Genomic DNA, 22,422 nt, shown 5'->3' with positions numbered 1-22,422 from the left:
GAAAGAGACACTGGTGTCTACATATTGACAAGAAAGAGACACTGGTGTCTACATATTGATAAGAAAGAGACACTGGTGTCTACATATTGATAAGAAAGAGACACTGGTGTCTACATATTGATAAGAAAGAGACACTGGGGTCTACATATTGATAAGAAAGAGACACTGGGGTCTACATATTGATAAGAAAGAGACACTGGGGTCTACATATTGATAAGAAAGAGACACTGGTGTCTACATATTGATAAGAAAGAGACACTGGGGTCTACATATTGACAAGAAAGAGACACTGCTGTCTACATATTGATAAGAAAGAGACACTGGGGTCTACATATTGATAAGAAAGAGACACTGGGGTCTACATATTGATAAGAAAGAGACAGAGGACAAAGTGGTACAGTCAGTCAGCTGGGGCATTAAGGCCACTGTGGACTCAGGGCATGACATTTTTTTTGACATTTTTCTTAAGGCCAAACTGAGGGTCATCGGCGGCCATGGGGCCTTCGTGGCTTCCCTGGAATTCCTGCCCTGGTGCCGACCCACCGTTTGGGAAACAGTGGCGGTATACAGTAGTGTTGCACAGTATATAAATGTATACTGAGTGACTACTGTGTGTTTGCCAATAAGGTATGAAGTGTTTGTTCTTAAGGAGGGTGCTGCTGTTACACACCATTAGTCATCCATCCTCCTAACACGTCTTTTTCCCTTCCTTCCTCATTCCTTTGTTCAGCAGCATAGTATAATCCTCTGTTGCAAGAGTCCTACTTAACGGATAGAGTGTAAGTTAAGGCAGTTAAGACTGCCACAGCGTGCTGCTGTTCGCATCAAAGCACACCAGCAGGCAGCAAGAGTGTAATATGCTTAATTAATTTATATACTCCATTGTACACATGGGATTAAAGCTAAATAAAAGATCACCACTGAAAAAAAATGTGTATGGCCAAGTCCCATTATGTGATTTTGTGAAACAGTGTCAAAGGAGCGCCCCCCCTCCCCCCCCCCCCCACACACACACACACACACACTAGCGCTGATTGCTAAACAATGAATACAATATGTAAGATTATGATATTTTAGTACTATTGTCCCTGCTGTTCTACACAGTGTTGATTTCGTATACTAGAACTATGACGAAAAATGTTTGTCGATTACCTTTTTTCACTGACGAAAACCAAATGAAACTAAGCTATGATGACTAAAACTAAGACTAAATATATTGACAATTTCGTCAACAAATAAAAACTAGACAAAAATGTTAGTGAGGGATCTAGTGGAGAAGAGATCCAGTAGAACTAAAAGACAAGTCATTTCATGTTTGTTTGCGCTCGGGTGTTGCGCTCTGAAAATAGCAGATCTACAAGCTCTTGAGCTTGTAGATCTGCTATTTTCAGCATGCAACCAAGTATAAAATCAGTCATTACGACGCCATCAAGGCACCGCCAACATACATGTTAGTCGACTACATCAACTGTAGATTTAGTCGACTGTAATCTTATGATATTTAGTCGACTAAAACTAAAGCATTTCAGATGACTAAAATATGACTAAAACTAAATGGAATTGTATTCAAAAAGACTAAAACTAGATCTGCTGTCAAAATCAACACTGGTTCTACATACTGCCAACCAGGTGAAGAAATCACAGATTGGGGCTTTAACCCCCCAGACCATTAGGGTTTTATGGAAGATGCTTCTGGAACATGTTGCTAGTTTCTTCAAATACTCTAATCTTTAAAAAATAAAAAATAAATAGCCAATCTACAGTAGCTCTCAATGCAGGGGTCTTCAACAGGGGGTCCGGGACCCCTAGGGGGTCCTCAGAGTTACTACAAGGGGTCCGCCAAATCTTTGTGCGATTTTTACATTAACCACTTCAACCAAGCATCCCTATGCTGAGGAGAACTTTAGCCAAAAATAGCAGATCTACAAGCACACAACGCCTCGCGCTGCGAGGCGTTGAGAGCTTGTAGATCTACTATTTTCGGCAAAGTGGTTGGTAAAGGGGGGAAAAAAGAGCAGACTAAGTACAGAGTGAAAGGTCAGGTTTATTAAGTATTGTTTAAGTGCATGGTTACATGTCTGGAAATACACATTAAACATGAATCCAACGTGATAGTGCTGTGAAACAAGTCTATGAAGCTGCCTATGAAATCTATGGAAAAATAAATATTTGATACAATATATAATGGGGGGGTCCCTGCTTTATCTCGCTCTCAGCCAGGGGGTCCTTGGCCTGAAAACGTTGAAGACCCCTGGTCTGTGGAATCCAAATGACTTGAAGTCAGTCGTGGCGACTGGGACCTTTAATCCACAGTAAAGTATAGTGTCACACGCCAGAAATACCAGCGTTCCCCAAGCTCACAACGCAGTGTGCTAGCCTGCAGCACGTCATGAGCTTGTAGATCTGCCATTTCCGGTTATGTGACATCAGTGTACAATAGGGGTGTGCCGATATATCGTCCCGCGATATATCGCGATACGTTTTCGTGACGATATGTATCGTTTTGGGGAAAAGAAATCGGATTTTTTTTTTCTTTTTTCTTTTTTTTTTTTACAATAATAATTATCAGGCTTGAAAACAGCCCCGAGGTGAAAAGGGTGACAACATGTTTTTTTTTCGGGTCAGTATATTAGTATATATATACACTAATGCCCTATTTGGATTCAAAACGGCTATTGTAGCTGAAAAGCTACAAGTTTGCGTCTGAATAATGCAAAAACAGAATTATTTTTTGCATTTTCTCTCCCCCATATATTTTCATAATAAAAAGGTGCGTATCGTATCGAAATCGTATCGAAGTTGTGAGCCAAATATCGTATCGTATCGTTTGGTGAAATTAGTGTATCGGCACACCCCTAGTGTACAACGACGTTGGTATCAGACGGCAAATATACACCGGCTGTGTCCCGATTTTTAACCACTTCCATCCGTTGCCAGATCTGCTTATTATAATTTCCCTGAACAATTTTATTTGAAAATAGCCAATCTACAAGCTCACATCTACAAGCTCACGTTGTGAGCTTGTAGATCTGCTATTTTCAAATAGCTGATGTATATGTTAAAGTGCACATGTGGCCGATAGCCGCTTCTTTTGGGCTGGTTTTCCTAGACCTGGTTGCTTCAACTTGCTTGTTTCTCTCACAGAATCTGGCAACACTGCCAACCTGGCGTGACCAAAGATATGTCTGCACGGTAGCCATATCCAGGTCAAATCGCTAGCATCAATCCAATCAAAGTCTGGCTGTCATCCTGTCTGAGCCGGATTTCCAAACGTCACCAATTACGTTACGGCACAAAGCAAGTCAGGAAGTGACTCGAATTTGACATTGGAAGGCTCTGACCCGCCCCGCCCGCCCACGGACCTTTACATCGGAAGCCACTCTGGTCCCGCCCCCACACCACAGACCAATCAGAAGCCACGTCTCCAGGGTTGCCTGTCCCGCTCCTACGTAAATAGCATGATTTCCAGACCGCGAAGCGAAGTGAGAGAAAAAGAAATCTGCCGAACAGATAGGGCTGTCAAATGAATATTCGAATATTATTCGAATATTGGGAAAATATGTATATTCGAATAAAAAAATATATATTCGAATTTAAAAACAAATATATATATATATATATATACACAGGGGTTGACACTAAGGTCTCGGAGGCACTTGCCCGTCGGGCAAGTACAGGTCATTTTCTACTTGCCCACAGGTCTTGCCCACTTGCCCGAAAAGTAAATCGTCCTTTATAAAATGATAGGTTAAATTTGAATTACCGTTCAATTAAACACTTATTTTTTACTTTCTACTTGCGAATTATGGGGCTGCACGATAAAAAATGGCATACCTCAATATGTATGCCAAATATCTAAATAGCTATGAATATGACTATGGGCTGAAGGTAGGGTAAGTGATATTTTTTGGTTAAAACAAAAAGGGGCTTGTTATGGGTTAAAGCGCTATATTCTGATAGTACTCATTGCTATAGAGTGTTTGTTCAGTAACAGGGGTCTCTCTGTCTCTCCAGCTCTTTGATAGACAGAAAATACATTTCCAGTTAGGTGACACCATTTCAGCCAATGTTCCAGTTCCAATTTTACATGCTCATTTCTTTGTGTCATCACTTCCAATTTCACTTGTTTAATCTGAGTTCTCTGTCCTAATTCGATGAAATTGGTATCCTGACCCGAAAAGGCATTTTCTGTATAATAAAGAGCTGGAGAGACAAAATGTGCACCTGCCCGTGGGGCAACCAGATAGCAAACTTCACCTGCCCTACCATTTTATTTACCTGCCCCGGGCAGGCGGGCAGGTGTTAGTGTCAACCCCTGTATATATATATATATATATATATATTTTTTTTTTTTTTGACAGGGACAATACAAAAAACAATGTATCAAGTTATAAAAACAAACAAAAGATATGTTTTATTGGATCCGAGCACTCTATACGTCTTTTTTTCTATGGTTGAAAAGAAAAGTTGAAAAAAAAAAAATCGGGATTTTTTTTAAAATAATATTATTATTATTAACACATTGGGTGCCAGAGGTTTATTAAAATATTATACGCCGAGTGCCTGCATTTCTTCCATCCACTTGCGTTATACGTTTCATGCTGTAGAAGCCCCGACGCGGAAGTGCATGTAAACAAAGCGTGCGTGCGAGACGGCGGAGGGTCCCGACTAACGCCTGGAACAATAATATTTCTAACGCGATCCTCCATTGCAGCGTGATCGCCGATCGAAAACGGCTCGTTTCCACCACGTTAAAAAGAAATGGAGATATTAAGCTTTTAGTCAAGGAGATAACATTGAAAACGCCGACCGGAAGGATTTTTGACATGGAGCCAGATCCAGCCTCTTCTTCTCAGAAACTCCTTGGGTGATGTCAAAGTTTCGTTTTAGCGCCCCACGTGGCCCACATGTATAAAAATAGAATTGGGTCAAAAACGGTCCGGACCGTTTTCGGCACTTCTCGTTTGGATCCTCAAAAACGGTCCGGACCGTTTTTGGCATTCAATGTGTTAATAATATTCCAATAATATTCGAATATATTCGAATATCTGCCAACTTTTAAGACCAATATTCGTTGACAGCCCTACGAATGGAGCGAATGAGTCTGGATTCCAGGCTATATCCAAATGGCAGAGTTGAAAATAATTTCAGCTCTCGCCGGTAAGCAGATAACGGCAAACGTGAACGCGCGAGCACAGCATAGACTCTCATAGGCGCCTCGTCACGCTGCTAAGGGTTTCAAAAAACGTGCTCGCTGCAATTTCAAACAATTAAAAACATACGCTGCATTCAGGAAAAATAACTTTTTTTCTTTTTAACTCAAGAGAAGTATTCCAAAACATCCCAAATAAAAACGTGAGGCTTGTAATTTCAGTAAAGAGAGGTTACGTACCACTCTCCTTTCTCTGAAGTCTATTCCCACTGTAGTGATGAACTTGGAGTTGAACTTTCCGTCTGTGTACTGGTAGAGGAAGCTGGTCTTTCCAACGCCCGAGTCACCCAGCGCCAGGAATTTGATGAGGTAATCATATTCCCCATCAGACATAGTGAACGCTTATTTCTGACACAAACACAAAAATAAAACAAACAAAAAAGAAAATAAATATCTGCATTTCTTCAAATGTCTTTGAAACTAAATATGTGTCATTAATACATGCCAATACATTTATAATGTTGAGATTTAGCCTAAGGGTCTCTTCACAAATTAAACTAGAAAGAATTCAAGCACAACTCAGTAGTAATCATTTGACCAATGACAACATCGGTGGAGTTTCCAAGCTAATAGAATCAACAGTTTCTCTCTTGCTGGAAAGTTAGCACAAAATAGAAAGAAAAAAATCACCAATTAAAAACATTTATTAAAAACTGTGCTTGCAATTACCACCAGTGGACCACAGTGGTTCTCAAAAATAGCAGATATACAAGCTCACTGCGAGCTTGTGGGCCTACAACCACGATTTGTGAGAAATCTTGAAAGTGTTAGTAATTTCCACTGATTTAGAAGGCATTTGTAGAATCGGCCTCAGGTCTTAAATGGGTTAAAAAATAATAATTTTAAATCAGTTTGATTCAATATTTTGTCTGATTTGTGCAGAGAAGAAGAAAGCCAGCACTCACGGAAGAAGAAAAACGTCCCATTTCCTAATCAAGAGCCCCAAACAACCCGCATAGAAAAACTCCACACCGCATGCCTCTCTGTATGATAGTACACTTCTTTATGATAAAACTCCACACCGCATGCCTCTCTGTATGATAGTACACTTCTTTATGATAAAACTCCACACCGCATGCCTCTCTGTATGATAGTACACTTCTTTATGATAAAACTCCACACCGCATGCCTCTCTGTATGATAGTACACTTCTTTCACAACACCGATGTCCTCTTATGTCATCATCAGGCTCTTGTAATTTAACCCATTATTCAAACCCGGCTATTCAAAAATAGCAGATATACAAGCTCATCTATGAGCTTGTATATCTGCTATTTTTGAGAAATCGTAAAAATGTTGTGCAAATCTTTGAATATGTATTTTTTCAAGCAAACATTTGTTACTCAAATCTTTGCTTCTGGTGGGGTCCCTGGAACAAAATGTTTTGAGATGGGGGTCCTCGGCCAAATACATATACATTTTGGGGGTCCTTGACATGAAAACGTTTGAGAACCACTTTAGCCAAAAGATTGCAGATCTACAAGCTCACAACGCCTCGCACTGCGAGGCGTTGTGAGCTTGTAGATTTGCTATTTTTGGCAAAGAGGTGTTTGGTGTAGAGGGAAACAAGAGCAGACCAAGTAAACAAAAAAAGTTGAATCTGAAACACAATTGTATACAATATAGAGGGGGTCCCTGCTTCATCTCTCTCTCAGCTAGGGGGTCCTTGACCAGAAAACGTTGAAGACCCCTGTCTTAATGGGTTAACAGTAAAAGAAAGAGGGTCATATTACAGCATGGGATAGCGAGTAGGCCTACCGTATCCCTATCAAAAACTATAGGCCTATATACCTAACTATTAAGTACCGTGGCTTAACAGAATGGCCTAGTACGTATATTCAATACTATAGAATTATGCACTATAATCCTTCAAATATTTACTGGGCATAACACTTTGATGTGGTAAAGAATAGGGATGGGTAACGGGCCGGGTTTTATCCGATGCCGGTGCTAAACCGGTATTTTTTAAACTGTGCCCAAAAGGTGCCAGAACAGAATACAAAAACGGTCAATGCCAATTTGAACAATGTTGTACTAAATCCCTGCTAAACTGTTAGTTAAACGGTGCCAGAACTGATACTGTTCCATAAAGATTAAAAATTAAAAAATGAATGATTTTTTTTTTTTAAACAATGTTGTACTACAGGGGGACACTTGGTTTCCTTAAGAGCCTTTGTGCTGGTTCTAGATGCAGCCTAAATCACACACACGTTACACAGCACTACAAAACGGTGCCAATTCGGGTACTATACTAGTATACGGTAGCATCGGTATCTAGTATGGTACCGGTTCTCGGTACTCAACCCTAGTAAAGAAAGACTAAACCTACATCACTTCCATGTTGGAGTATAAATAGTATTGGAGTATAAACTTAATGATGACTTTGTCAACATGTTATCAAAGCAATAGAAAAAAAACTAAACAAAAGGCAAAGACGATTGCGCTGTGATTCACAAAGATGACAGATGTCTCCAGTAACCAATGTGACAATATTCAGGAATTGAGGTTCATGGCCCGCTGGCAGCATGCACAAGAAATATATTGATCAGACAAGTTTTATGTGAGATCGACTGTGTGTCGATCACACACACACACACACACACACACACACACACACACACACACACACACACACACACACACACACACACACACACACACACACACACACACACACACACACACACACACACACACACACACACACACACACACACACACACACACACACACACACACACACACACACACACACACACACACACACACACACACCTCTCCTGGCAGAGATTAAGTGTAGATACAGTAGATAGAAATGCAAGCCTGTTCCTGCATGTCATTTGAACCGCGTCATGCTGACACACACATTAGCAGGAAGCATAAAGTCACTCACACCAAACCACCTTATTTTTTATCTACTGTGATCAAACTAGCAGCAAGAATGTGAGCCCGACTCAAGATGCAAGTAATCAAGTGTGTCATTCAGGTACTTCTATTCAGATCTGAATGGGCCCCAATCTGCCCACACTTTACAGAGTAAAGTCATACTTAGTAAAGTACACCTTTACTAAGTTCTGGCACTTTACTGTGATGATATACCAGTTCAACTCACCGTCACTTCCCAGTTAACTTCCCCCCTGATTAGCGGCAAGACTTTTCTTCATATTTTGGGGTTGATTACGGATTGACACGATGACTGAACGCTTATTACATAGTTGTATAGTCTAAAGGATAACATCTATGAGACAGAAAGTGTGAAATGAAAAAGGAACTTTTCACGTTAATTTAGTTCAGTGAGTAACCTAATGTTACACTAACGCATAGGTTTTACATGTAGAATAAAGGGACAGGTACATACACAAACACAATTATACAGATGCAGCAACAAACAAAATGAAATAAAAACCCTTCCCAAAGAAATTAATAATATGTAAAGCCCAAATATGTCTCGATTTTGGAAAGTCCTATACGACCAATTAACAATATTTTTTTGACCCATATATTTTTGTACTTTGAGCAAAGTTGTTAAAAAATCAATACATAAAGATTTGTGTTGCAATGCGACGTGTTGTGAACTTGTAGATCGGCTATTTTTGAAAATGTGTGAAAAAGGTTTTTGGAAACATTTGAAAATGAAACAATTACAACACTTGTAACGACAAGCCCAAAACAGTTAACGCTAGGTTGAAGGTATCCGCTGTATAATTGCCGATAGTGATAGTCATGAAAACAGTCAAATAATTGAATAGGCCTGTCACAATTGTTACATAATCGTCATATCGCAATTATTTTATATAGTCGCAATTATTTTTGCCTAATCGTCATAATCAATTCCATGTTAAAAAAAATCATATATTTAAAAAAAAGTAAAAAAAAGCAGATCTATAAGCTCAAAACGCGTCCCAAAATTTAAGTAATTAAATATGTGTTATTTGTCATATCTGCCCTGTGCAACTTTTGTTTACGAAAACTAAAAGCCAAACAGAAATGTCTTTTTTATTCATAACGTTCCATTCATTCATTTTCAACGACAAGGAAACACAATTAAATCGTTAATCGCAATTATTTGAGTGATAATTAATCATCAACTTACATTTGTACCTAATCGTGACAGCCCTATAATTGAACTGATGATATTTGAGTCTGTGGCTCCAATAACAAATGCAGTCAAATGATGCATTCAGTCAAATGATGCATTCAGTCGACTGGATGTTACATTATTGTCAGCATCAAGGCTGTGCTGTACATTGAGTGAAAAAGGCAGAATACGGCACATGACCCTAGCATGAAATGTCCAACATTCTTTCACAGTGGCCAGCACTATAAGCCCTTCATCTTAGGCAATAATAAGCAGCTTTAAGATCTTGCGCAAAAAAACACCAAGATCCATGATAAATATACTGTGACATAAATGGTTCCTAACGGCTTCATAAAGATACGTATGTACGCTCTCAACACACAGCTGAGAGGTCTGCTAGAGCAGTGGTTCTCAAACGTGTTAATGTCAAGGACCACACAAAATGGTAAAATGGTAAAAGGTGCATTTATATAGCGCTTTTATCCTAAGCGCTTTACATTGATTGTGCCATTAACCCATTCACACACACATATCGTGAATGGGTTCACACACACATATCGAAATCGCGGTAAAATCCGCTATTTCTACCCGATCGCTTTGAAAGGTATCACTAGTCTGTTGGCTTGTGTCTAATGTAAATGTCAAATAAAGATGTATAAACAATCATATTTTGTTAAAACTGTTGTGAAAGGTATCTTTGTTAAGTCCTCCTGGTCACTGGAACCAGCCGGTTCCAGCAGGGGGCAGTGGCAAATGCTTGGTCTCAGCGAGCATACATAACAAAGAGCCTAACCCTAACCATAGAGTTAAAAATAATAGAGAGGGCACCCGAAATCCCCTCCCATCCACTTGCATTGAGTTGCTCACTCAGCGCATGAAGCGAATTCACCCCTTCTTCCGGGTTGGAAAGTGTGATGGGCGTAGCCTATTTGGGGCCACTGTGATACGTTCTGCGTCACAGAAGTGACACGTTTTACGTCACAGAGGTGCGCGGCCCCGTGCGCAAGCTTGTGAGTCTTGAGGATCTGCTATTTTTGAAAAAGCTTGTTTTTTGTTTTTTTTCCAAAAACGGTTAGGATTTAGATTTGTTTTAGAATCTTAATGGGTTAACACATTTTGCTGGGGACCCCTTGGAACCCCCCCCCCCCCCCCAAGGACCCCTGTCTGGAGCAACATGTCAGCACTATTTATGCTGCATTAACTTTAGACACACGTGGTTTATTGGTGGACTGAAAGGTTCTTCACACCTCAGGTTAGAAAAAGCCCCTACGCTCACAGTGTCAGACTGAAAGTAACAACCACAACTAACACGCTGGAAGAGCTTTGGGTCGTGTTGTGTAGTTACCTTGCCATGATGATGCAACTCCAAAGGTGGGCAAGAAATCAGAAATGGTCCATTGACTAGTGATTGATCATTCAAATAGCCTTTGTACAGTGAAACAGCTCTCAAAGCTCTAATCCTTCTCTAGAGCAAGGGTTCCCAAACTTTTCAGGCCCCCCCCCCAAAATAATCATATTTGAACTGGGGACCCCCCAAAATAATCATATTTGAACTGGGGACCCCCCAAAATAATCATATTTGAACTGGGGACCCCCCCACCCTGACAAGCGCTTAGAATTGTAAGCATTACATTTAGTTTGACTTGGTTTCACTGTAAATACCCTATAATAAAACGGGCGGACCTCTTGACGTCCCAATGCAGCTACGCCCAAATATGGACAGTGTTGTCTAACCTCAATGTGTCGTCATGGCATCAGGCGCAAATAAATCAGTCAAGCTCAAGGGGGCATGCCCACATATGGGCATATACTGATGACGGTGCGACGTATGTGTGAGGGCCGCTGCTTAGTGTCCCGAACCTCTAGCTGCGAAAATAGCCGAACTACAAGCTCACAACGCCTCGCACTGCGAGGCGTTGTGAGCTTGTAAATCGGCTATTTTCTTTTACCATGTTTGCCTCTTTCTTATGTAATAATTGACAATTTGGCCAAGTTGGTATTAAAATGTCTTAAAGTCCTTAAATTGTCACTTTAGAAATTGCAGATACCCTGTATGCAAGGGATAATGTATGGGGAGGTAGTCATTATTGAAATTTAAAGCCCGACAGGGTGATAATGCACCGAGGCGGAGCCGCTTATTACACGGCTACTTACTACATAAATAAATAAATTGACTCAAAAGTAACAACAAAACGAAGTATTTCCTTGCTTACGGCAATGGAAGTATTCCATAAGTATTGGGCTGGGCGGACAAGTTCGCCTCGGAAAACAAATGACAGTATTGTAACGGGCAGACTCGCTCTAATACCGCCGGATTTGCCCCGGGGCGACTGTGTTTTGGGGCATTCCCCCGTTGTTGCGCCAAAATAAACAAGGAAGTGCAGTGGATCAAATAGAATGACTTTTCTGTCATTGCATCGTCTATTTCTCACTTCAAATGTTTTCAAAAACATTCTTGAGAGCAACGTTTAGTTGTAAATGACATTGTTTGTTTGTTTACATGGCTGTCATGTTGGATAAAGCATAAAACCAAGCAGCGTAGGTTGATACGAGCAGGTGCTCTGAGTCTCTGATTAGACAGGTTGATATGAGCAGGTGCTCTGAGTCTCTGATTACACAGCGGTCCGTTATAGAGCTCATCGGTCATTATCCAGAAATAATGACCGATGACTGACCAATCAGAATCGAGCATTCAACCAAGCCGTGTAATAAACACTTTATACTGTATGTTGGTTTGTTTACTGTTGAGTGAGAAAACAATGTTGCACATTAAGCTAATCATCTGGGGACCCCCCAAAATTATTTGGGGGTCCCCCTGGGGATTCCCACCCTTAGTTTAGGAACCACTGCTGTATAGTCACAAAAAACATCTCCCTTTCAGTTAGTTGTTGTTCATGTGGATGAAGATAAAGTGGGAGTAGACGCTCCTCCACAAATGTGAAGCAATCAGCCTTGAAGACAGTGGGTGCGGTCACTCTCACATGGTACACAATGAAAAGCCATGATTAAAGCTACAATCCATAACTTGTATCTCTCCCGAGTGCCGACTGAAGCTTAATTCATACTCCACAGCAGCTCACAACGCCCACGTTAAGAGGCGTTGTGAGCTTGTGGATCGGCTATTTTCACAATATTTATCTGTGGAACCGAGTCAAACTAACTGCAATGCCTCAACTCCTACAGTTCCAAATGCTTGTCAGGGTGGGGGGGGGGGGGGTCCCCTGTTCAAATCTGATTATTTTGGGGGGGTCCCTAGTTCAAATATCATCATCACTGGGCGGAACCACTGATCTAGACCAATGGTTCCCAGGTGGTGTGCCGTGAGATAAGTCCAGGTGTGCACTGGGCACAACAAGTTTGAAAAGCACTACTCTAGATAAAACTCCTGCTATCACACCTCCACTAAAGACAACATTTCCCTGCAAACAACATAGGATGCCATTTTTAAACCTACTGATGTTATTAGTGGAAAAAAAACAGTTTCTAATGTATTCCTTGATAAAGGAAGTCCTCTCTAATGGGACAGTTATTAGCAGTGGATTAGCCCCAAAAATACTACATTAAATGGCCCTCTCTCACTCCTCTAGTCCAAAGAGCTCAACTTGTATGAACACAACAGTCATATCACACTAAAGCCAGACTAATATATCAGTCTTTACAATATATTATAGGCCATACATAATGGCCATACATAATGGCCATACATAATCGGCAATTATTCAGCTGTGTCTCGATTATGAATCACATTCAACATGGTGGCCCTAACACGTGACACGTTGAAGTTGTGAGCTTGTAGATCTGCTATTTTCACAGCTTTTTGTCATTGCATTTTTATTGATGGAATATTTGATTTATTTTTCATGAAATTCCTTGGAAAATGATTTCTTTATTTTATTTTTTTGTTGAAAAAATTAAAGAAAATACAAAAATTGGAAACGAAAAAAGGCGATATTTACTTGCGACCCATAAAAATGGGTCCGCGACGCAAACATGGGTCCCGACTCACTGTTTGGGAAACCCTAGGACTCTGCGTTTGACATGGGCCGGGCTCCATATCACACTTTTCAATCTCATCTCAATGACGAGAGGAAACGGCAAAAAGACAAGATGCCAAGAGCTAGATCTTCCGCCTGCATTAGGCAACCAAACACTGTCAGTGTCACCACTGCACTGAACAATGGAGCAAACAGTTAGGAGGAAATGTCAGCTAGAATCACCATTATGAAATTGTACATGATTTATTGTCACACAATTGCGATTGGCGATTTTAATTGTGTTTTTGTCGACCAAACTCAACAAGCTTGAATTAACCCATTAAGACCTGTGTATTTGGCTGCGGACCCCCATCTCAAAATATGTTGTTCCAGGGACCCCCAGAAGCAAATATTTGAGTTACAAATGTTTGCTTTAAAAAACATATTCAAAGATTTGCACGATTTCTCAAAAATAGTAGATATACAAGCTCATAGCACGGCACTCGGTGCCGCGCTATGAGCTTGTAGATCTGATATTTTTGAATAGCCAAAGTGTAAAATAATGCTTTTTAGCTCAGAGGTCTTAAAGGGTTAAAATGAAGACCCTCACCCGACTTGATTTTCAACCTCATCCATCTACGGTGTCCTGCAGCCCACTAGCTTACAAAGACATGATAATGAGACGGGTCTGACCTAGTCTCTGGAAGCAGGCTATCTCTTCACACAATCTTTCAACGCTACAGACGTGAGAGTCTGTCATTCTGCCCCGTGAAAGTTCACAAGAGGAAGCTGTCATCTGCTCTTCAGACAGGAAGGGTAGGCTGATTTTGACCCAAAAATCACAACACGGTATTCCCAAAAAAAACTAATTTTAGAATATCCTTAAAATATATTTTTGAATTTAATTTTCTACTGCTTAAAATATATGTTTGAATTTAAATTTAAATTTCTGCTGTTAAGCAGCTAGCTATAGGCTCCTACTAATTTGTTAGTAGAGAGAGCTTCCAAAGTAAGACGGTTAGGAGGAAGCACTTGAAAATTGTGGGAGACAACAAGTTAACAAGACGTCTTTCTGGAGAGATCAGGTCTCACCTATTCACTTAACCACTTAAGCCCTACTTACTATATACTTCCCAACGTATCATATGACGGTGTCACGCCAACATAGCCAATCCGCAAGCTCACAACGAGTCACGTGACTGTGTGTTGTGAACCGCTGTTTCCGCATGCCGAAAATGTCAGGACGCCAGGTTGAATGTGTCAAAACACTGCGTATTAAAAATGCTATGAATAATATGTAAGAATAGCTCTCCTCTAAGCGCGCACACACACACACACACACACACACACACACACACACACACACACACACACACACACACACACACACACACACACACACACACACACACACACACACACACACACACACACACACACACACACACACACACACACACACACACACACACACACACACAGCAATGTCAATAGGAAGGTGGTTGGTTAAATGGTTTAACTCCGTTCCTGGAACCTGAGACTTGTAACTCTCGGAGTTAAAATCGGCCCTCACTCGTCCATTTGGTTCCATTTGTACACTCTTCAACGTGCAGCCAGACCTTAGAAAGGTCTGGCTGCACGTTGCTATCTGTTTCTACTGGCATTCCTTTTTGTTGCTTCTTAGTATGAAGGAGTGAGGAGACTTTGGCCTTCTAGAACAAATACGGACTTTAAAATGTCTTCAACCAGATGTCAGAGGAGGAGGTGCAGCAGGAGCCACCCAGGGCAGTGGTCCAAAAACATGATGCCACCTCCTCAGGGAGAAGTGCATATGAGATAAACTTAAAACAAACGACAGTCAAATCCTCACGGTTAACCTCAGGCCGTTAAGGCCTGAGGTTCCGATTCTACAAAATGTCTTCTAAATCCCAACAGTTTTCTGAAAAACGTATGTTTCTATATCAGTGGTTCTCAAACTTTTTCATGTCAAGGACCCCCAAAATTATATGTATTTTAACCGCCGACCCCCACCTCAAAATATGTTGTTCCAGGGACCCCCCCCCCCCCCAGAAGCAAAGATTTGAGTTACAAATGTTCGCTTTAAAAATATATATTCAAAGATTTGCACAAATCTTCTAGATTTTTCAAAAATAGCAGATCTACAAGCTCGTAGCGCGGCACCGAGTGCCGCGCTACGAGCTTGTAGATCTGCTATTTTTGAATAGCCAAAGTGTAAAATAATGCTTTTTAGCAATGTCTAAAAATGACACAGATACGTCCCAGGTCTTAATGGGTTAATTAAAACTATGTTTATTGATAAAGGTTAAAGCTAGTAATCATTACTATAGTGTTTGTGTACAGTAACAGAGGGGGGGGTTAGGGTCCCTGTCTCTCAGTCTCCATCTCTTTAGTAAACAGATAATACTGTACATTTTCAGGTGGGCTACAGATTTCGTCCAATCAGGAGAGAGAAGATCAGCTTGTGTTCCAGTTCCAATCTTGTCTGCTCATTTATTTGTGTCATCACTTCCTATTTCACTTGTTTAATCTGTATCCTGAGTTCTCTCTTCTGATTGGATGAATCTGGTATCCTTACCTGATCTGTTTACTAAAGAGCTGGATAGAAGAGACTCCCGTTACTAAATAAACACTAGATACTAGCAATAATTAATTCAAAATATAGAGCTATTTAACACTATTTTTAAATGTAGGGTAAGTGATTTTCTTTGTTTAAAATATGTGTTAAATAGCTGTATATTCTGATAGTACTCATTACTAGAGAGTGTTTGTTCAGTAACAGGAGTCTCCATGTCTCTCCAGCTCTTTGTTAAACAGAAAATGCATTTTCAGGACAGGTCAGGGATACCAATCTTATCCAATCAGGATAGAGAACTCAGTCAGGATACAAACTAAACAAGTGAAATTGGAAGTGATGACACAAATAAATAAGCATTGGAACTGCAACACTATAAAAATGAAGCTGATAAATGGTTAGTATCTCCTGATTGGCTGAAATTGTGTCACCTACCTGAACATGTATTTTCTGTTTATTAAAGAGCTGGAGAGACAGAGAGACTCCTGTTACTGAACAAACACTCTATAGCAATAAGTACTATATCAGAACATAGGCTAGTGCTTTAACCTTTTAACAATAGCTTTTTGTTTTAACCAAAACATAATCACTTACCCTACATTTTATAAAGTTAGTGAATAGAGGGAGGCCACCATGTTAATCTATTAAGACCGGGAACGCATCTGTGTCATTTTAGATTTCTTTGGCTATTCAAAAATTCAAAAAAATATACAAGCTCATAGCTTTGAGCACCACTGACATAGCAATATGAGTAAAAAATACAAATAAACTGTTAGGATTTAGAAGACATTTGTAGAATGGGCCCTCAGGTCTCAACAGGTTATTACGGTAACAAACCAGACAAAATATCAGCCAAGTAGAAGGTCATATTATTAGAACGCTCGGCATGTTGAACTTGTGCCTACTGTCTGCCTATTGTACTGAGGTCACTATCAAATGATTAGAATGCCTCTGTGTGTGTGTGTGTGTGTGTGTGTGTGTGTGTGTGTGTGTGTGTGTGTGTGTGTGTGTGTGTGTGTGTGTGTGTGTGTGTGTGTGTGTGTGTGTGTGTGTGTGTGTGTGCAGAGAGCATTGATAGCGATGCCAAAGAGAAACAGGCAGTATGATGATGATGATGAAGGGCTGACAGCATCATGACACACAGCAGAGCACAACACAGACATTTATGACACAAAAGGCGGTTTTATGAAGTGAAACATCTCCTCATCTAATAACCCTCAGCTGGCCCTCATGTGCTTGTTGTCCTGCTGGTCAGATGACCCCCCCCCCATAAACACCCCCCCACACACACACACACACAACCCCTCCCCCCCACACACACACACACACACCCCACACACACACAACCCCCCCCACACACACACACACTCACTCCCCCCCACACCCACACACACACCCACGTACATACACACACACACACACACACAACTTGATGTATTACTTGATGAATTGAATACACAGGACCACGATGGAAACAAGCCATTAAGGCTTTTTGTGTTATCATTTAAAAGGTTTTAGCATCATTGTATAATCGTACCACTGTACTATTTGCAAACTGTTAATAAAGTATTCAGTCAACAACTAAAAACACATTTTACATCATTATGAAATCTTTCAAAGAGTGGGGGGGGGGGGGCCACAACTTTTGGTTCTCAAAGTGGGGCCAGGGGTACTTGAGGGGGTTCCAGGGGGTCCCCAGCTAAATGATGGACAGGAACCAAATGGACCCTTATGGGTCTGTAACTCTGAGAGTGTACAAATGTGTGTAAAACATTTGTACACTCTCAGAGTTAAATTAACATTTATTTTACCATATGAATTGGGGTCCCAGAGATATAAATGCCAATAAATGGGGGTCCGCAGCCTCTAATGCATGTCAAACTGGGGGGTCCTTGAAATTAAAATGGTTGAAAATAGCCGTAAAAATCTTTTCTAATGGGGGTCCCTGGCTTATCTTTTCAAATGGGGGTCCGCGGGCTAATAAGTGTCAATTTGGGGGTCCTTGACATGAAAAAGTTTGAGAACCACTGAGATAGACTACTATTCAAAATGTCTCTGTCTGTGAAGACAACCTGGCGATCAATTATGGACATTATTATTGGGTGAATTATGGTGATATTTATTATTACTGCAATAAGGTGTTTTTCATCCAGTAATTGTGCTGCTATAAAGGACTCACTAAATGTCACACGTGTCACAATAAGGAACAGAAGAACATCATCCTTTACGTCTCTTACCGAAAAACATCAGATCTGCAAGCTAGCCTGGATACAGGATAGGTGGGCACTAGGACATCTGGGCACCTCCATGTAAAAATGGGCTATTTTTTCCACAATGTTAAAATATTAAATATTCGAAAAATGGTCCTACGTAAAGTATGGTAGATCATTATCAGACTTAATTTGATCCTTCAACTTCTTATTTATGCCCCAACATGACTGGATATACAGGTTTCATAGCAATTTGCTGCAATTGTAGAAATATTAGACCTTAATTGTCAAATGTTTATCATGTTCTAATCATGTAAACTTTACTTTAAAACATTTTCCATATATAGATAGCAGTGGTGGAAAGTAACTAAGTACATTTACTTAAGTATTGTACTTAAGTACAATTTTGAGGTATTTGTACTTTACTTGAGTATTTCCAATTTCCAATATTTTTACTTCTACTCCACTACATCTCAGAGGCAAATGTTGTACTTTTACTTTTTTACTTTTCCACTACATTTATTTGAAAACTTTAGTTACTTTTCAGATATAAACTATGATATTATGAAACATACATTAACCACTTTAGCCCTATTTTATACATAGGCTATTTGAAAATAGCAGATCTACAATGCGACGCGTTGTGAGCTTGTAGATCGGCTATTTTCAAATATTTAGTACTTTTACTTTTGGTACTTTAAGTACATTTTTATGCCAATACTTTTGTACTTTTACTCAAGTACATTTTTTATTCTGGACTTTTACTTGTAACAGAGTATTCTTATATTGCAGTATTGGTACTTTTACTTAAGTAAAGAATTTGAGTACTTTTTCCACCACTGATAGATAGATAGATAGATAGAAAGATAGATAACATTTTGGACAAAATAGCCAATTTTACATGGAGGTGCCCAGTTGTCCCAGTGCCCACCTATCCTGCAAGTTTAGTTCTTTTTGGCAAGCGACACCCTCGCACGATGCAATATATACCGTTGGTGATGCAAAAAGAAACTTTTTGAGAACGTGTTGTTTAGGTCAATCACTGTAGTATACAACCCTCGTAGACGTATTTATGATTCCGACGTTTTCAATCTACGAGAGTTGTAGGGTGCACTTCCCATGGAGAACTGGACTTTCTGCACTATGCCCCGTAGACACTCCAAACATTGTACAAAATTAAAATAAAGGTGCTTAACGCTGAGCCCCAAATGTTAACTGGGTCTACGGGGTAGTAGTGTAATGTAATAATCCATATCTTTCAATAAAGAAGTGTTTTAATGCAGTCTATGGCCGAACGCCATTTTTTCACCCTCGTTTACTTTTAGTGTAATTCCGGGTTCCACCAGATGCGCCCCGTCACTACCCGTCACTACCACCCATTGGGAACTTCCGACAGAATCGGCCACAGACGGCATTAAAACACTTCTTTATTGAAAGATATGGATTATTACATTACACTACTACCCCGTAGACCCAGTTAACATTTGGGGCTCGGCGGTAAGCACCTTTATTTTAATTTTGTACAATGTTTGGAGTGTCTACGGGGCATAGTGCAGAAAGTCCAAGTCACTATGGGAAGTGCACCCTACAACTCTCGTAGATTGAAAACGTCAGAATCATAAATACGTCTACGAGAGTTGTATACTACAGCTAGTAAATCACGGTGTTACTGCAAAATATGTGTTTTTATTTTTATTTTTTTTAGAGTAACTTGTGTTTGAGTTGTCAGGCAGAACAGAAGATACAACCAGGCTGTTTGTTTTGTTTTTTTAAACCCCGAATGACATTTCCTGAAAAAAGCCTGTAACTTACCAGATGAGCTGATCTTCTCTGGGTGTTTGTTGGTGGATTATTTAATGTAATAAACAACAGATTATATACTGTCACTAAACTGGCCCTCTGGATCACTGTGTCATCATGATGGTCGCTTGGAGATCCGTTTGATCCATGAGTTTTAATGATCTGTTGATCTAAACATGAACGTATGTTTGTTCAACTTCTTCTCTCTCTCTCTCTCTCTCTCTCTCTCTCTCTTCCTAGTGTTGCCAGGTTGCGCGAGGGGAATAAGCAACCAGGCAGTGGTGGAAAAAGTACTCAAATTCTTTACTTAGGTAAAAGTACCAATACTGCAATATAAAAATACTCTGTTACAAGTAAAAGTCCAGAATTCAAAATTTACTTGAGTAAAAGTACAAAAGTATTGGCATCAAAATGTACTTAAAGTACCAAAAGTAAAAGTACTAAAATGTTTGAAAATAGCAGATCTACAAGCTCACAACGCGTCGCGATGCGACGCGTTGTGAGCTTGTAGATCGGCTATTTTCAAATAGCCCAGGTGTAAAATAGGGTTAAAGTGGTTAATGTATGTTTCATTATATCATGATTTATATCTGAAAAGTTCTAGTAACTAATGTTCTCAAATAATTGTAGTGGAGTTAAAGTACAATATTTGCCTCTGAGATGTAGTGGAGTAGAAGTAAAAGTATTGGAAATTGGAAATACTCAAGTAAAGTACAAATACCTCAAAATTGTACTTAAGTACAGTACTTAAGTAAACGTACTTAGTTACTTTCCACCACTGCACTTTAGTTTAAACCAGTGGTTCGCAACCTTTTCAGGCCACGACCCCCCCAAAATAATCATATTTGAACTGCAGGGGACCCCCCCCCCCAAAAAACTGAAACTCGCAACTACAGTAGCAATATATATTTACAAGCGACTTTACAGAACAAACAAGCCCAAAAGTAGCTTATAAGAAGCAGACATGGCAACACTGCCAGCAGCAGCTCCTCCTCCCACCAACTTCAAGCACCTTCTGAAAAGAATGTATATTAGCCTGCCCTGCCGTACCACGGTGTCGCTCACCGACAACAAGTGGTGGTGGGGGGGGGGGGGGGGGGGAGTTAAAAAAAAGTAGTAAAAAAGTAGCATTAAATACAGCCCAATGTAGAAATGATCTGTTTACAAGTAAAATAACAAATGTGAAACATTTTAACAACACAAATCTTGTCATTGTTATGGCGGTTAACCTGTGGGTCGACTGGGGGTCCCCACACATGGTTGGGAGGGGGGGGGGGGGGGTCCCAGATGTCAGTGAAGTGACACTTTAAGGACTTTTAAGACAAAAAAGAAAGAAAGAAAAGAAAAAAAGACCATTACTGCATCAAAAGTAATCAACAAACTACTATAAAAACTGGTCAAACATTGGCCGAATTGTCAAATATAAATAAGAGGCAAAATTTGTGAAAATAGCCGATCTACAAGCTTAGGCGTTGTGAGCTGCTAGATGGGGGGTCCGCCGTTCAAATATGATTATTTTGGGGGGTCCCCAGTTCAAATAGGATTATTTTGGGGGGTCCCCAGTTCAAATATGATTATTTTGGGGGGTCCCCAGTTCAAATAGGATTATTTAGGGGGGTCCCCAGTTCAAATAGGATTATTTTGGGGGGTCCCCAGTTCAAATAGGATTATTTTGGGGGGTCGCTGCCGGAAAAGATGGAGAACCACTGCCTTAGGGCGGCACAAGATATATATTTTCATATGGTGGTCCACAGCCAAATACATATTAATTTGGGGGTCCTTGACATTACAAAGTTTGAGAACCACTGCTGTACAGAATGCTGGCCCCCCAAAGGGACCACCTGTTCAGTCAATAGACAATATCTAACATGTTTGAAAATAGCAGATCTACAAGCGATGCGACGCGTTGTGAGCTTGTAGATCGGCTATTTTCAAATAGCCTAGGTATAAAATAGGGCTAAAGTGGTTAATGTATGGTTTATAACGTAATAATGTATATCTGCAAAGTAACTAGTAACTAAAGTTTTCAAATAATTGTAGTTGAGTAAAAGTACAATATCTGCCTCTGAGATGTAGTGGAGTAGAAGTAGAAGTATTGAAAATTGGAAATACTCCAGTAAAGTAAACATGCTTCAAAACTGTACTTAAGTACACGTAAATGTACTTAGTTACTTTACGCCACTGGTTATAATGCAAGGCATACTGTTGGTTGTCTCATCTTTAGTGCAGCAGATATGTACAGTTTTTGCGTCAATAGAATGAAATGCTTCCCTCCTAAATAAACAGCTTTGTCATGGCACATCCCACACTTTGTAGTGGGATGTGGCATCCACCAGGGTTCCAAATGAACCCTTATCATCATGGGTCTGTAACTCTGAGATGGTACAAATGGAACCAAATGGATCCAAACAGACCTGTTCTATTTGTACTTTCTCAGAGGGTTGTGTAGTGTAGATTCGGGTACCAGAGATAGAAAAAACAACAACAATGATATCAAATGGGGGTCCATATCAAACTGGGGGTCCTTGGAATAGAAATAAATAGGGCTGGGAATC

At 40.1% G+C, this 22,422-nt stretch overlaps 1 protein-coding gene across 1 annotated transcript in view; it reads right to left on the bottom strand.

Annotated features, from left to right (window-relative positions):
* The window catches only part of rab27a (RAB27A, member RAS oncogene family), a 29,438-nt gene extending 9,370 nt beyond the window's left edge, over nt 1-20,068 (bottom strand). Inside the window, exons 1-2 of the mRNA XM_080427530.1 lie at nt 19,880-20,068; nt 5,393-5,560 (exon numbers count right to left, since the gene is read on the bottom strand). Coding sequence (XP_080283656.1) covers nt 5,393-5,545 — 153 coding nt within the window. The 5' untranslated portion in view covers nt 5,546-5,560; nt 19,880-20,068. The remainder of the gene's footprint in view (nt 1-5,392; nt 5,561-19,879) is intronic.
* Nucleotides 20,069-22,422: the final 2,354 nt, after the last annotated feature.

This window comes from Gymnoscopelus braueri (assembly GCF_963280865.1).
Source record: "Gymnoscopelus braueri genome assembly, chromosome: 1".
Lineage (NCBI taxonomy): Eukaryota > Metazoa > Chordata > Actinopteri > Myctophiformes > Myctophidae > Gymnoscopelus > Gymnoscopelus braueri.
Note: the sequence above shows the minus strand (reverse complement) of the source record. Positions and strands in the feature narration are given on the sequence as shown.